The sequence below is a fragment of the Curcuma longa genome, chromosome 16, assembly GCF_044706935.1.
Source record: "Curcuma longa cultivar G26 ecotype Majalengka, Jawa Barat chromosome 16, ITB_CL_G26_1.1, whole genome shotgun sequence".
NCBI classification, from domain to species: Eukaryota; Viridiplantae; Streptophyta; class Magnoliopsida; order Zingiberales; family Zingiberaceae; genus Curcuma; species Curcuma longa.
This window is the reverse complement of record NC_133876.1, coordinates 4,478,222-4,495,845: the sequence shown is the minus strand read 5'-3', so window position 1 is coordinate 4,495,845 and position 17,624 is coordinate 4,478,222. Positions and strand designations below refer to the sequence as shown.

The following is a 17,624-nucleotide window of genomic DNA, read 5'->3' as shown; positions in this document are numbered from 1 at the left end:
TGTAAGTTCCGCTGCAATGCTCTTGATTCGTATGCATGAATGAATGAATGAAAGAAAAGAAAAATGTAGTGTCCGTCAAAGGCTCTGGTAAGGGCGGGCGTTACATAAAAGTTGGAATCCTTCTTGAAGTTAGCATTGACCAAACAACCATCTTGAGTAGGCATTAACCATGCAAGGGTCTAACAACCCTTGACTCCTATAAGGAGTTCCCTTTACAGTAGTAGGCGCTGCATGCAAAAAGGGGCAGAGCTTGCCCCTTCTTACATCATCTAAGGAGTTCACCAAAAAGGTCAACAATTTGACCTGAAATGCAATTGCATGTCACAGGTGAATAAGCACTAGAAAGGGTTGCCCCACCATTTGATCAATTTCCTTCTTAGTGATTAATTCAATTTGAATTTGAACTCAAGGCATATACCTCTTAGTGTGCCCTTCCATCCCTATAAATACTCTCCTTACAAAAATTAAAAAGCAAACTTAGCATCTCCCTTCTTTTCTTGAGCAATTTTCTTTTTTCTTGGTGAGTTAGTGATCATTGCCTTTTAAAGAGAGAAGAGAGAGTTTGATTGTTGCCTTGACTCAGCAAATTTCCCTTTCATCCTTTGGCATCCTAATCTTCCTGATAAGCTCAATGTTTCATGGATCATAATGTCCTCGAGTTCTTAGTGGTCATCTCCTTATTTTTATAGTGAGCAAGATTCTTGAGATCATGACGTTTAAAAGATCTATACGAGATCATTCCCGTCTCAGAAAGTTTTTTTTTATCCTTCAGATGAACCTACAATCCTAAAGGTCTAACCTCGTTTGACAAATTTTGGAGCAAGGATCCCTTATATGAGATCCAAATAGTTAAGATGTTCTAGTGCCAATTGTCTCCAGTTGATATGCTTATTACTGCTTCAGATGTATTTTGCTGTTAATAGTTGACAAATCTTTTGCATGGATCTATAAATTTTGTCAAAAATATATTGATGACAGGAGTGTTTCTCTCATTTGGTTAGGTACAAAAAGTGGATGCAATGTTCAAGCATGGTCAGTTGTGAAAGAATGTAATGGTGTGCACCGATTCATTGCATACTGCATTTATTCAAAGAAAAACTTTGGACTGCTTTGATGGGAAGGATGTTGCATTGAATGATGCTGCATTGTTTAAGATGGCACAGAGAAGGTCATTATTATCTCATTGTTCCATTTTTAAAAATGTTTATGCTTCTATTAGATGAACTAATATCAGTTTTTTGTCTCCACAGTCTATTTTTTAGAGTAGATAAAGGTGAAAAACAGTAACATATTTGCTTCCGTTGAACATGGCATGCTGATATTTTCTAGAATTTGAGTTCAATTTTTTTCCTCTTTCTTTTTTATCAATAGGTGTTTATAAGAAGTAATTCATGTATGAATTTTACCCCAAGGGTAGTTGTGCGAATTATGCACGACATCACTAGCCCAGCTTTTCCTTCTTCAGTTGGGTCCAAAAACCATTTCTGGTATGTTGCCTACTACAAGTTATGTCACTTCATCTCAGTACAGACTATGGAGCATCTTCTTATATCTACATGTTTTTTTCTTCATTCTTAAAAATGATATGTGTTTTACCTCTTTTTAAAATACATATTTTTCCTTCATATTGTTAGTATCTCTTCTATATTTAATATATTGTTGCCCTGACATTTTCCTTTTCTAGGGGATGATGTGTGGAAGTTTATTTTGCAGTTGTTATGGAAGATGCAAAAGTAGAACTTAAGAATTTTGTGGGCAAACAATTAAATTGAATGTGTGTTCTGTTAATTTGACATTATACAGCTACCCATAAAATTAATCGTTATTTTTAAGTGATCAAATATGCATACTTAGTTTTTCACCGAGAGAGTCCCTTATCTATCCTTTACGTCAAGTTCACTTTGTCCTTTAAGTAGAAATTGAGAACCAGGGGCTTATTACTAATAACAACATAGGACTATGCATAATTTTCAAAATCAACCAATTCATATCTGGATTTTAGAACTGACCATGTTTTATCTGAGAAGTTAGATATATTTTACTGTCGCAAAATTTATTGTAATCATTCATACAATCATACCTTAAGGAAAACTTTTGTGGTGATTAAAAAATAAGCCTTCATCAAAAAGTTTGATCAGTTCATAGTTTTGCTGAATGTTTTTAAATATTATTTGATAAAAGGGATGGAATCAAGATATAAGAAATAAGGTGGAAGGATTGAGATCAGTTCTATTGCTCAGGAGAACTCCTCATCTAGATGTTGGCATGCTTCATTGAATATGTATTCTCTGTTTGCACAAATAAACAAACAATTATGAAAGAATATTGGTATAGAAAAATTATCTAGATTATTCAATCCTAGGTATTCACCCTTATGTGGCCATATTATAATTTTATTGAGACACCCTTGTATATTTAAAATAGATCAAGTAGATGTTTAACACTGTCACGACCCGGGAGATAGCCGTCCGAAAAATTTTGACAGCACCTCCCCAGTATCACTGATAATTCCTTGAATACAAATACATATAATAAGGCTCACATGGCCTATCCATACTATAAAATATGGATTTAGACAAGTAATAAATGTAAAAGTGACCCACACGGCCATGTACACATCCTACACAATGCATAAGAATGAAATTCTAATTCTACACAACGATTAAGGAATAAATTCGTCAAGTAACGAAAAATCCAAAGTTTCGTAAGCGGAAACGTAACAAGTACAAGTATAAAATCACGAATAGGAAACATGCTAAGTCTCAAAATATCGATACGAAATCAGAAAGTCTGATACTGTAGAAAGTAAACCAACAATACAAGTATACCACCACATGCTACAAACATATCAAACACACACACAAAGTCCTCGTAGTGAGATGGCATAGCTGGCAGATCCCTGGCATCCTCTGTAAGCTCCTACCTGATATCTGGGAAGATAAAAAAATTCCAAGGTCCAAAAGATGTGAGTACAAATACTCAGTGGATAATACAGAAAGACAGTGCATGTTTGAAGCAAAGAGCAAGAGTATAACTACATACCAGAGGTCAACAAGGTATCAACAATATCTCTGCAAATAATAAGCAACTAACATGGATCTCATGTAATGCACTATATGAATGACATGTCAAACATAGTGCAACAGTCAAGAATCAAACAAGTAGACAATCAAATTGCAGTAACAGTGCGATTCAATACATATATATCATGCATATGATTCGCATATGCATGATGCAACTTCCACACTCACTACAGAACTCGTGCAAGCATCTGAGTCTGGGAATGTCCAGCATCGGGGGATCAGTACTCCGCGCCCTACAACAAAGTAGTCCGGTGATCCAAATTGGGGGATCAGTGCTCCATGCCTTATAATCATGTAGTCCGGTGATCCAGTAGCTATGATAAGCTATGTATCCTATGGCCGATATTTGTCCTCTAATTCTCATCCCCGACGTACCAACAATGTACTCTCCGAGTACCACCCCTACCCGATGTCGAGGCAGATCATCGACTCAGTTGCGTCCTACCAAACAGCTACCATCACTGCGATGGTAATAGGGTATGATAACCACCTATATCAATATATCACTACAAGCCATCTACCATCACGATAGACCCACAAGGGATTTACAATCGTTCATCATGCATCATGATGAGATGCTCAAATCATAGCAATCAGCACCTACCATACTAATCAATAAGCATAGGTACAAGTCATAATGATCTCAGGTATCATAAGGAAAGAATCATATCAATAAGGATCATAGATGTCATATCAATGATAGGAACAACAGTCAAGAATAATAATTCAAGATCAACGGACATAAGGTCAAGCATGATATGAGCATGAATAACATAAGCAGTATACAAAATAACAAGAAGGAATAACATCACGGTATCAAACTACAAGAACTGTCAAAGAATCATGCACTGAAAATGGAAAGAAATGTATTGATCAAATATAGTAAATTACCCACCTGATGTATCGCAAACCCATAATAGAACCCCCAGAATATACTCCGAGTATAACAAGACCAATCAAGTCAAGGTCCTATGAGAAAATAATAAACAATATTCCTAAATACCATGATATACAATAGAACCCTAATCAAATCTAAGGTTAGTTTAATTCTATCAAATCAACCTAATTTGGATCAGATCAAACTACCCATCAAGTTTCTATTAACATGAGTTAACTAATTAATTAATTAAATATATTAACTAATTAATATAATTAATCTCATGCTTAAACAACCCAATTAAACTCACATTAGGTTAATCTTACCTGATTAGGTTCATACTTGTAAGGATGGCTCAAAACAGATCAATTCAATAGGATTTGACCTAGTTCCAACCCAACCCACTTAAAACCTAATCCTAGTTGATTAGATAAATTCTAAGAAACCAACTCAAGAGCAATAGTATAGAGCTAATCCTTCAAGACTTGGTTTTCAAAGAATTTGTCATCAATCGACATAAACCTAACCAAATCCATAACCGATTCCACATTAATTCATCCTAATAAATAGAATCATGATAGACTAATCCAAATCTACTCTAATTGATAAATTCTAATCTAACCAAGCAATCTAGCATCAACAGATAAATCTCCATCATAAATTGATCAACATCAAGAGGACTTACCTCTAGATCGAATCGTTCCAAGCCCTAATCCAAGCCCCGATCTCTACTTCCTTGCAAACGAAACATCTTAATCAATAGAATAGTAGCCCATCTCCATCTAGGCAGAACAAGTAGCACCCGAAACCAAAACCAACTTACCATCTACTGCTGAAGAAACTTAATCAAATTCAAGGGAAGAACTCACCTCCAATAGAGCTAATCATGCCCTAAGTCTGTTCCCTTCCTCCGTCTTCATAGCCCAAACCAAAGAATTCCACCGATTCAAGATCAAGAACTGGAAACCCAAAACAACATAGATCTAAGCTCAAAAATCAAGCACTACTCGAAATCCAAACCAAACTACACTTACCGATTAGTTTCTTCCAAATCTTCTTCCTTTCTCCTTCTTGCTTCGCAGCAGTTACTATAAGAAAATCGGTAATTAACAACACTCAAAAGACATCGGTTTTATGCCAAAATCGATGTCTTTTACTTTTTAACAACGGTTTTAACAAAAACCGATGTCTTTGAGAGGTTGATTGGAGCCTATGACAACGGTTTTTGGAGGCTACAACAACGATTTTAAAATCGTTATCTATGTCCGCTATTTTGGGACTACAACAACGGTTTTTGAAGACTACGACAACGGTTTGAAAATCGTTGTCTATGTGCGCTTTTTTATAACGATAACAACAGTTTTGGAAGCTAAAACAATGATTTAAAACCAGTGTTTTAAAAGGCGAAGGCGTTGGGCGAGGCGTTTACCATCCGCCCACACGGGGCGAAAGCCCCGAGGCGTCGGGCGTAAGTCCCATAAATTTTTAATTTTTAAATATATAAAAATATGATATATATTATAAAATACTTTTAAATTATAAATATCGCATGAGCTCCTTCACCTTTCGGTATTCGTCATAGTGAGCCTTGCGGTGCTCCGTCGAAGCTTAGTCTTGATCTATCTGTTTCAGAGTCTGATAGGAAGCTTAGTTTAGTTGGATGCCCCAGTGATATAGAGCACGAAAAGGTTCAATGTCGAAAATATGTAAGTTAGCAGATGGGAAGTAAGATTGAGATGAGCAACAATCTCACCCATTCTACTATTTTGTGGTGCAAAGATTTCATTGAAAGTTTTAGTCGAATAGAAATAATATGCATGGTTATCGTCTGGTATAGGCGCAGAAACAGATACAAACTGCATCATAGGAAATATCCAAAAGCAGTAATGGTGAACCTTCATCTTGCTCCAAGACAAATCTGTCATTAGCTTCAGATGTCCAACCCCCATTCTCAGAAAACCCTAGGCTTGAAGAAGATGCATCATCAGATGCGGTTTTCGTAGCTTCTTCATCATCGAAGCATTCGTCAAAGGCTCTTCTTGGTGATAAAGAACCTGCATCTGCAAAATAGAACCCACCCTCGTAAGCTTGTTACCAGAAACAAATTGAGTTACCTCAGACATACCGTCATCATCGACCATAGGATGGTAAGGCGTTTTAGGTTCGGTGATTCTTTGCCTCACTGGTTTATTGGCTTCAATCTCGTACAAGTTTTCCTCGTTCCATCTCACTCGCCTCCTACTAAAGGATAGCCAAAATGTGCAACTCTTAGGGTTAGATTACTGAGGATGAACAAGGGCAAGTAGATACATTCAGCAACAAGAAGGGCACACCCTTCAAATGTTAGGCAACACTAAAAACAAATCACACAGAGACTACAACTTTACAAGTAGGAAAACAAGAACAAAAGAGTACAAATTATGCAGAAGCAAATAGATCAAAATAGATGTGTAGCAGCAGATACTTGTAAAACCAGACAATGTCCTTGTCCTCTTACCTCATTTCCAAAATTTTAGATCTTAACTATCTCTGGATTGCTCTATCATTTATCTGTATATACAAAATAAGTTACATTATACAAATGATAACCAGAGAAAACAAATTGATACAAACATTTTGCAGCAAATAAAGAATCTACTGTATTAAAGGAAAATGATAGATAGTCAATGGCAGATAGCAACAAGATTATCATTACACAATGTTTTTACTATGTTAAGAATCTAGTAAATTAGCAAACCATTATACAACATGCAAACACATCCAATATCTACATAGCTGAATAGCAATAACAATATTCTTAAGAATAATTTGTTAGTTCCGATGTAGTCCATATATATATCTCCAAAATAGTATGATATTGTTCATTTTGAGCCCGCACCTTTATGATTTTGTTTTTGGACTTTATCCAAAAGACCTTATACTAATATAGATATTTTTATTCTATAATTCAAAGATTTTTTTCATGCATTTTCAATGTGGGACTTTGATTATATTTCATCAGTCTATCAATGATTGTATCCCATGCTTTGATACCAAAGTTAGTTTAACTGTAGCGTCCGTCATGGGCCCTATGTAAGGGCGGGCGTTACAGTTTCACAATACACAATCAAGTTATCTAGTGTGTTTTATAAGATGCTTAACCTAGATCTATAGGTTCATGATTTCTAATGGATCTAGACTAAGACTAAAACATTCCTTTTTCTTTTGAAATTTAAAATTTGAAACTTAGTTTTTCAAAAAACTTAAAATAAACTTTTTAAAATAGTTCTAAAAAATTAAGTAATAATAGATTTGAAACCAAAAGTTTTTGAAAAAAAATTATCCTATTCTACCAAACATAGCCCCAAGTAAAATAATTATAACTGAAGGACTGAAATAAGAAACTGTAATACTAGTAAAAGATGTTCAACAAGGTCAGTACAAGTCAAAATAAAATAAAAACTATTTCTACTGAGGGGGTGGCTGAGGATGACCCATGCTCCAAGATCTGAGCATGTCCATCAGCTCAGTGTGTCTAGCTCTGCTCCTCTCCTTCTAACTCTCAAACTGACTAGTCATAGACTGATGCAGACTATGAACTGACTCCTCAGGTCTGATCACTCTCTGCTCCAGAATAATAGGAAGAGGAGGTGGAGGGAGTTGGAGAAGATCATCTAGGTCAAGATCGTCGTCCTCCTCTTCAATAGCTGCTAGTGGTGGTGGCTGAGGCTGGTTCCCTCGTCTCCAAGACAAAACCCCATCCTCATTTATATGTACCCCAGTTAATGAAAAACTTCTAAGTCCCAACATATCAAACTCACTAGCTCATTTGACTTCACCTGCGGTGATGTCAAACCCAAGTGATGTTAGGAGCGATGTCAAAATATGACAGTAGGGCATGTGTACCCTCTTACTGATGGTAATACCAGATGAAAAGATGATAACATGAAAAATATGTAAGCTAACATCTATGTCAAATCTATGAATCAATGCATATAAAAGAAAAGTATGAAATGGTTGCATCATAGCAACGTCCCTTGTAGTCAGGGGTAAAATGCATATCACTAAAACTCTATTCAGGGCATAATCTTGTACTTTAAATCTAATGGAAGAGAACTAGGTCACTGTAGGAACCCGCTCCTCTCTAAACAAATATGAATATATGAGATCTAGGGTGATGTGGGAGTAGGGATTCCCAAAAGATACATCCCTAACGGGTAGCAGGCAAATGGATAGAGTGAATGACATAGTCCTAAGTGCTTTCTAATGATGGTAGTATCCGTCCCTATAATTCGGGTGGAACAGATCAGATCATCGATCTGAACTATATTATTATACATCTCGGCACACAGATTTGTGTTAACCAAGATAGTACAATAAACTAGCCACTGAAGGCCGTAATACTGTATGACCTCCATGGATGGTATGCATGATTGTGCAAAAAATATCCTATATATATATCTAGAATGTAAAGGTACAAATAACAATGATACAAACCTAGTCCTATGTTCCTCAGTGGAGAATCTGGAGTCTGTATTAGGAGTCTTAGAGGTGTCAGCCTCAGTGGTCTTCCTCTTAATCTTAATACATAAAATAAATATTTAACAAAGAAAAACTTAAACTTAATTATTTTAGAGTTGGTTTGGGGTCTTACCTAGACATTTTTGATAAATAAACCAGAACTGATGACCTATAAGCTTGCCAACAGTGCGAGAAAGAGGGTTCTAGAGGTATGAAAGGTTTTGGTGTGGTTAAAAGTGGTGGGTCTCAGGTTTCTTTTATAAAGCGCTTCTAGGCACCTGGAAAAAAATCGGGGCACCTAGATTTTGCGCAGTGCGGGGCACTTGGATTTTCTTTCTAGACACCTGGATCCTAAAACTAGGGGCACCTGTGTAAAACCATGGGTGGGTTTTGAGAAGTGGTTCGAGGCACCTGGATTTTCATATCCGGGAGCTCGAATAAGGTTGGGTTGGGCTTTTAATAGATTTTGGATTTAGATTTAAGTTTTAATTTTAAGAAATTGGTTAATTAGTAAATTAAAATTTTAAAATTGGTTAATTAAAAATATTAAACTTAGTTAATTAAGTTGTAAGAATTAATTAATTAAAAATTTTATACTTAGTTAATTAAAAATTTTATACTTAGTTAATTAAATTTTAAAAAATAGTTAATTAAAAATTGTAAACTTAGTTAATTAAATTTTAAGAATTAATTAATTAAAATTTTTAATTTTAGTTAATTAAAAAAATTTAAACTTAATTAATTAAATTTTAAGAATGAATTAATTAAAAATTTTAAATTCAGTTAATTAAATTTAAGAATTAATTATTTAAAAATTTTAAACATAGTTAATTAAATTTTAAGAATTATTTAAAAATTTTAAACCTAGTTAATTTAAATTTAGTTATTTAAAAATTTTAAACTTAATTAATTAAATTTTAAAAATTAATTAATTAAAAATTTTAAACATAATTAATTTAATTTTAAGAATTAGTTAATTAAAATTTTGAAAAAGGTTAATTAAGATTTTGAAAAGGTTAATTAAAATTTTAAAAAATAATTAAAATTTTGAAAAAAATAATTAAAATTTTGAAAAAGTTAATTAAAATTTTGAAAAAGATTAATTAAAATTTTAAAAATTACTTAATAAAAAAATTTTAAATTAAAGAAATTTTTAAGGATTAATTAAATGAAAAATTTTAAGGATTAATTAAATTAAAAATAATTAAAGATTAATTAAATTAAAAATTTAAGGATTAATTAAATTAAAATTTTTAAAGCTAGTTTCATCTCATCCATTTCTAAATAATCACACAATTAATTCTATGAGTTGTGTGAAATGATTTTTTAATTTTATTTTGATTAATGGATTGAGTTATTGTTATCTAGTATTTAATTAACCTTGGGTTATATTCACGTTTAAGCTTTTGACTTACTAAACATATATTTCAAGAATTAGCTTTCAGATGGTGGCGAAACACAAGGGTCTTCTTGGTTATCAGAACAACGACCACTTTCTAAGACAAAGCTGATTTTAAAAATTACATATTTAGCTAATCTAAGGATAAACCTTAGTTTAACTAGTGTAGGATGTGGCGAGGTAGCTTCGGTTAGATGGACTTAGCTAAGAAAACCAAGCTGAGGTGTCCCAACCACTGGAGACTCGTCACCTCATCCACCTCACTAATCCGATTGGCTGACATCCGGGCGCCTAGACCCCTTCTGGGCATCTGGACAGTCCGATGGTCTGGATCTAATAGGGGTTCCCAGAACACCATGTTTTGGTCCCTTAGTTTCCTGCATCACAGAGTTAGTACAAACCATATAATAGGAAACTTGGATAGTTTTCCAACTGTCTAGTCTTGACTTTTAAGTTTCGAGTGAAATCCTAGGTCTGATCGACGTCTGCTGTTCCCTTCCAAGGAATGTCTCCTCACCTACTCCCCTCAGAAGAAATTAACTCTGCCAACTATTCGACCCTCCAGACCTAGTTGGACTTTTGCTCAACATCTGATCCTCGACCCCCAAGACTTTCCTTCAATGTCCCGTCCTTGCTGACCCATCGCTCTGCTAGACGTTCGGTTTATGACTCGCTTAGACTTCCTGCCTAGTGTTTTAATCTGCCAAGTCTTCCTGCCCAGTCCTCCTGACTAGGACTTCTTTGCCCAATCCTCTAGGCTAGGACTTTCTTATTTAGTCTCAATTAGGACTTTCTTATGCTACTTGTACACTCATTTCAGCTCGTTAGTAAACACCATAAGTTTAACTTGAATCCTTTACCATGATTAAAATCATGGTTTGATTATCTGGTGTTCCCTGTGTAGGATCGATGGGACGCGCTAGAGGGGGAGTGAATAGCGCATTCGTCATTTGTTCATTTTTGTTCTATCAGAAATAACTAAGCAGCGGAATTAGAAACATATGCAAGGACTGATGGGAAAGTCTTGAAAAATCGTTCCGGTAGATTCTTGTAGAACAAAAATTTTCCCGGAAACGATCTCAAGTTGCCCTCATAGTCGATCAAACGAAGTTTGATCGACTCATTTAGATCATTGGGCTCTTGTGTTTGGTTTACAGGATCCAATATAAAAGGAATAATTTAACTTATGCGGAAACATTAAATTATACCTTATGAAATTTGTACCCGAAGACCTCTTGATCTTCTGCTGTATTCCTCTCCTCTTCTCGAACGTTGTGTGGGCAACGATCCTTCGAGAATTTCTCCACCAGAATTCTCCACTTCGATGGCTAGCAAAGGTCAATGAGAGCTATATCTTTCTCTTCCAGAATGACGTTAGTCTACTCATGTAACTCAAATTCAGAAAATAGCTCGTCGAGTTTGATTTTTAAAAGGTCCTTGGAGACCTTGTAAGCATCAATCATAGATGTTCACAAAGTATTCCTAGGGAACGCTTTCAATGCATACCTTATCGCATCCTGATTTTAAATGGGTTGTCCAATTGCGTGCAACCCATTCAGTAGATCTTGGATTCGTGCGTGCAATCCATTTGCTGATTCTCCTTCCATCATCTTGATGTTGTAGAGTTTGTTGATGAGGAGATCTCGCTTGTTGACTTTTGTGTTGGATGTTCCTTCATGAAGTTCTATGAGCTTGTCCCATAGATCTTTAGCACTGATGAACGGACCAATTTTGTTTAACTCTTCTTTGGTCAATCCACATTGTAGTGTTTGGGTTACCTTTGCGTTAGCTTCAATCTTCCTCTTGGTGGTTGCATCCCATTTGTCGCAAGATTGTAGAAAGCCGTCATTATCGGTTGGGATTATGAATCCATTTGAATGACGATCCACATATCCACTTGTGTCTTTAGGTGGTACTGCATTCTACCTTTCCAGTAGATGAAGTCCTCCCCAGAGAATAGACGTGGTCTTGCAGTACTGTATCCTTCCTGATGGGCCATTTAAATCTTGCACATAAGAAAACAATAAAATGTACCAAGACTTAGTCTTGGATTAGTAGTGTGGATAAAAAATATGAAAAATCAAAAAACTTGCTCGATCAGTGGTTGCACTGTGTTCGAGCACTCCTCACTCTGATACCAATTGTAGGATCGTTGAGAGCGCTAGAGGGGAGGTGAATAATGCTTTCGAAGCATTTTCACATTTTGTAAAGATGCTTGTAAAATCTTGCGATCATAGTTGTGTAATAATACAGTGGAAAATACCAAACACAAGAAGCGAGCACACTGATATTTACTTGATTCATAGCTACTGACTGTTATTCCAAGGCCCATGATTAGATGATCGTTTTCGATGGACAATCATCTATATAACTCCCCTCTTACGAAAGGGAGTTAGCGAATACAAAATGTAGGATCGGTAATAACGATATCGTCCTTTTAAAAATAATGTACAAAATAAAATTTACCGAAGGAATGAAGATGTCGACTTTTTGCGCAGCTCTTCGGCGCTACGGCGATGATCTTGATTGATGCTTCACGTGCAAACGGTTGTCACTTGTCTGTAGAATGATGCACTGAGGGGTCTTCCTCGATGCCCTTTTATTAAGCTTTCCAAGCGCCTGAAAGCCTATCTAGGCGCCTCTACGTTGTTCGTCGATCCACCATCGGCGCTGCTAACTCGACACTTCCAAACACCTATATCTCTTTCCGGGTGCTTGTATGCTGACATGGAGGTTCCGAATGAACCTTTGACTCCGTAATGCCTATCCAGATCCGGGGCGCCTGGAACCGATCCGGGCGTTGGAAGCTGAGGTGTCCCGACTGTTGGATCTCTTGAAAACCGGCTAGAGAGGGGGGTGTGATAGCCGTCCACACTTTTCTCTTTTCTTGCTTAATCTTCGGTTACGCAGCGGAAATAATGACTTGATCACAGGCAAATGAAGATCAACAAGCTAAGACAAGGATTTACGAGGTTCGGAGATAACTTGTTCCTACTCCTCGGCGTGTCCGTAAGGTGGACGATGATAACTGCCTATTTGACCAGGTAAATTAGGATCATATTGGGCTAAATTTGATTATATTTTATATCATGAATTGGGCTTTTACCTTGTTTTTCTATCTTGGATTAATTGTGGTCTTCATTCTATTTTCTATTATTTTGAGGTATTTATCGATATTAATTTGTGGTAATTAATTTGGCAGGAAATTAGGATGAAGATAACCATATTTGGAGGTTCAATTTGAAGAAAAATCAATTCTGGTTCGAGTTGGGTTCGAATTGGATTTCAATTGACTCAACCAGGATTCAATTAGGCTAAACCCAACCCAATTCAGCCGGCCCAGCTATTTCAGCCCGGCCCAATCCAATTTCAAGCCCGGTTCAAGTTCAGCATTCGGTCCAATTAACTGGCGGTTCAAGAGGTCGCCGGTTCAGTTGTAATTCCTGCGGTTCAGCAGCTTAGGGTTAAAGCAGGAATCGATTACGCCGAAAATCGCGAGCACTGTTTGTTTCTCCTCTTCGTCGCCGCCGCGGTCACGAGCCCCGCCGTGCGCCCTCGCCGTCACCTTTCCTCCGTCCGATCAGCGCAAAGCAAGGGCGCAGTGTCCTCCGGTTGCCGAGCATCATCGTCGCTGAGGATTGTTGCCGTGAGCTCCGGTGACATCCTCTTCCTCCCTCCGTTGTTGGTTCCTTCTTTGTCTGCGATTTGCAGCAGCGATGGTAGCCGGCGACGGCTCGATTATCCACTTCCTCAGAAGCGCCGGATGTTTGTTGGTCCTGTCTGCGATTTGCAGCAGGGTGTCGCCGGACTTTGTCTGCGATTTGCAGCAGAGGTCGCCGGTCGTCTTCTCCGCCATTGTCACCGGAAATGGGGCCAGGTAAGGGTTTGATTTTCATTCCTCTTTCTGATTGTGTTGTCTGCGATTTGCAGCAGGGCATCAGACTAGCGTCTGAAGACCCGAGCCCGCGTCTTCTCCGCTCGTGCCGGCTGTGGGTGATTCGCTCCAGCAAAGGTTCCGCCGTCCCGTTGGTGCAATCAACCGGAGTGCTGAGGTCTTTGTTCTGTGTTGATTGGAACCACCATTCCATTTCACTGTCATCCCCTGTTTTGAGCTGCTCCCCTTCTCCTCAAGTGGCGCCGGCGCTGTTGAGGGAAGCCCTAATTCTCCTTTAGCTGTGCTAGTTCTGTTCTTCATTGTTTCCTTTTGGTTTGTTTCTGTTACCTTGAATCAAAACCCCCCATGAATTTCTTAACCTTAACATTGATCTTTAACCTTAACCCTGTTTTAATCTTAACCCTAACTTTAACCTTAACCCTAATTTCTAACCTTAACCTTTGATCTGGTTGTTGTGATGTTAGTGCACTAAATGAGAAAGTTGTTTGAATCATGGAATGTTTAGAGAATCTTAAATTGAAGTGTTTCGGTTGATCATTGGATGCTAAATGTTTAGTTCTATTGTATTGAAAATGATGCATGCCAAATGGATCTGTCAGTTGTATGTTGCTCTTGAATTGGAATGTTGAATGTAAGTTGGAATTTGAATGCATTGTAGTTGTGAATTGTTGTTCTTTCATGTGTATTGAATGTGATAGTTTGCATCTATGTTGATTGAATAAAATTGTTTAAATGGGATGTAGGATGAAAGCTAAGTATTGATTGAAAGCTTCCCATAATATTATGTAATGGAGTTGTGTTAATCTGATGGTTGAACAAGAATGGAAAATGGATGTGTATCAAGTGCTGAGGTTTGTGTTGAATAATATGATGTTGGTGTTTGACCAGGAGTGTGTTGAATCAAAGGTTTGTTTCTGTTAAGGATCAATTGTAAATTGTGTTGTATTTTGAACCATGGAATTAAATGATAGGTTGCAAATGATGTAGTGGAACACATTTAATGTGGCAATTGTTTTGAACTTGGAAATGAGTTGTAACCGGTTACATGTCTTGTAGTATTTGTGATCACATGTAAATGAATTTTGTAAATCTGATGCATGTTATGAATAAATCATTTTGTAGGTTGTATGTTTTGTATATGTTGTTGTATGTTGAATAAATGAATTTCATATTGTATAATGAATTTAAGTTAATAAATGAAATTCATATATATAATAAGTTGTTTTTAAACCCCGGTAACACCGGCTAGAAACTTTCTCCTTCTCGGTGGAGGAACCTCTCCACAGTTTGTCTTAAACAGATATGAAATATAGCACAAGACAAAGGAGAACTAAAAGGTGCGTCAAAGACTAAGAATGAGAAGAACAACAAAGACCGCTTGCAACTCAAGCCTGTCTCTCCAAAACCAGGACGTTGCTCTTCTTCTTCCTCTAGCTTCGACTAGCAGTTTGAGCTCAAGATTTCTGAACAGCACTTCAAAGAATAAACGTTCAAAAGTTATGTTCCTCAGCGCCTCTTCAACATCTTTATAGACCTGCATCCTCGATTACAGTGCCCAACGGACTTCTGCCAAAAGCTGCAGCCACCCTTCCCCGCCAACCGCAGGTACTGCTACCAGCTTGCGTGCGCCGTCTACCTGTAATCCTTTTTGCAGGAAAGACTAGACTGTTCGAAGATTGCCTTGGAACTTCCACTGTTCATTTGAAATATTTCTCCCATACCTGTCCTGTATACCTGCACACTCAAAAGTAGCATTAGAACATTCCAATATCAGGACAGAATGAAAGAAAGCAATGTAACAGTCATGTCCGAGCTTAGCTACCAGAGCATTCTCGGACTTATCAGGTTCTGAGTCACAAAGACTCCCTGATGATCGAGCTACCAAAGCTCACGGTCCCGAGCCGAGCTACCAAAGCTCTCCCGGACCATCTCGGCCATTCGCACCAAGCTCCCGGCCTAATCAGGTTCTGAGCCACCTAGGCTCCCTGAAGTCGAGCTACCAAAGCTCTCGGTCCCGAGCCGAGCTACCAAAGCTCTCTCGGACCTGTCCCGGCCATCAGCACCAAGCTCCCGGCCAATCCGGTCCTGAGCCACCAAGGCTCCTCCTGGACCATCTCGGAGACAAGCCACAAAGGCTTCCTCATTCTCACCCGAGCACCAAGCTCTACGGTCCTGAGTCACCTAGACTCCTCCTGGACCATCTCGGAGACAAGCCACAAAGGCTTCCTCATTCTCACCCGAGCACCAAGCTCTACGGTCCTGAGTCACCTAGACTCCTCCTGGACCATCTCGGAGACAAGCCACAAAGGCTTCCTCCATTCTCACCCGAGCACCAGGTTCTTTGGCTACCTCAGTCCTAAGCCACCAAGGCTTCTTCTGGACCACAACAGGGATAAGCTACAAAAGCTTCCATCCGCTTATGAACACCCAGTTCTTTCCGATCTTTCATAAATACCAAATTCCCGGTCAAGATGGACTTCCCAGGACCCTGAGCTTCATTCAGAAAGTAACTCACAGAGTAGCCAGGGATTACACCAAACAGGACTTGGTGATCGACCAGCTGGTCGATCACCTATGGCTGATCGACCAGCTGGTCGATCAGGCATATCTGGTCGACCAGGGGTCGATCAGAGCAAGCTGATCGACCAGTTGGTCGATCAAGCTTAGCTGATCGACCAGCTGGTCGATCAGCAGCTTGGTTCCAGCCGCACAACTCCTTCTGTTTTCTTCCCTTTCTCTCGGTCTTTCTCCCGGCCATTGTCCCTAACTCCCGGCCATTGTTATCCTCTGCTCGGCCCTATTCATTCCTACTAGGATTGCCTATATTCCGAGCAAACTTTATACTTCCCGGGCAAACACAAACTTCAAACTTCTTTCTTCAGACCAGAATACAATTTTTATGTTTTCCGATCACGATAGTCTTTAAGCTTTTCCTCCTAAGCAAGATGAGTCAGAGTAAATTCTCCTTCCCCCGGGAGACTTCATTTTTACCAAGTGACAACCTGAAACCTTTTCTCGGTTCTATACTAAGGTTATGTTCTTCTTTCCGGTCAACATTTTCTAAGCCCGGACAAACCTTTCTTTTAACCAGATTGACCATGGTCAGATCAATATAAATATTTCCCGATCATGTCAGTGTGAATCATTCCCAACTTCTCCCGGTCAAAGTAAACTCAATATTATATGCCCGGCTAGGATATCCATCTCCCGGCCAAGCCCAAATACATCTTATACTATCAGGGTAATTTCTCTAAGATACTCACCCGGCCAGTGAGACCTTCTCCTGGTTTCTCCTTTTCTAGTTGATCTTCTTCTTCTTCCCGGGCAAGAGCTTGTTAGTGGAACCCATTCCCGGGCAAACTCTCTTTCCCGGTCAAACCTTCCGGGGTAAGTTTTCTCTCGGTCAAAACTTAAATCATGATTAGTTACTCTAATTAATCTTTGTCAAACATCAAAACAGACTTAGGTCTGAATCGAGTCAGACTCAGGTCTGACTAGGGTTAGACTGCATCAACATAGGACTTCCCACCTAACCCTCCAAGTTAGGTCTGCCTAGCCTCTAGCCAAGACTTCCACTGTTTAGCCTCCAGCCAGGACTTCCACTGGACTTCTCTGTGCCTAGCCTCAACTAGGACTTTTCTGTGCTCTCTATACACTTAGATCAACTCATTAGTAATCACCACACACTTAACTTGAACCTCTTGCCATTATCAAAATTAAAGTTTGATTATCTGGTGTTTCCTGCACTAACAAAAATGACACATTGTAATTACAGGGGAGATTTTAAACTTTATGATTCACGGTTTGATATGATTTAGAAAATTGATAATTCACCAAAATGATTTATGATACAAAACATGATATGACAAC

At 38.1% G+C, this 17,624-nt stretch overlaps 1 protein-coding gene across 1 annotated transcript; it reads right to left on the bottom strand.

Annotated features, from left to right (window-relative positions):
* Positions 1 to 5,511: 5,511 nt before the first annotated feature.
* On the bottom strand, positions 5,512 to 6,689 carry LOC141848066 (uncharacterized). The gene is made up of 4 exons (XM_074736179.1): positions 6,458 to 6,689; positions 6,086 to 6,198; positions 5,856 to 6,020; positions 5,512 to 5,595 (listed from the first exon to the last, which is right to left on the bottom strand). Exons 1-4 carry the CDS (start codon positions 6,460 to 6,462, stop codon positions 5,537 to 5,539), a joined length of 342 nt encoding a protein of 113 aa, XP_074592280.1. The 5' UTR covers positions 6,463 to 6,689; the 3' UTR covers positions 5,512 to 5,536.
* Positions 6,690 to 17,624: the final 10,935 nt, after the last annotated feature.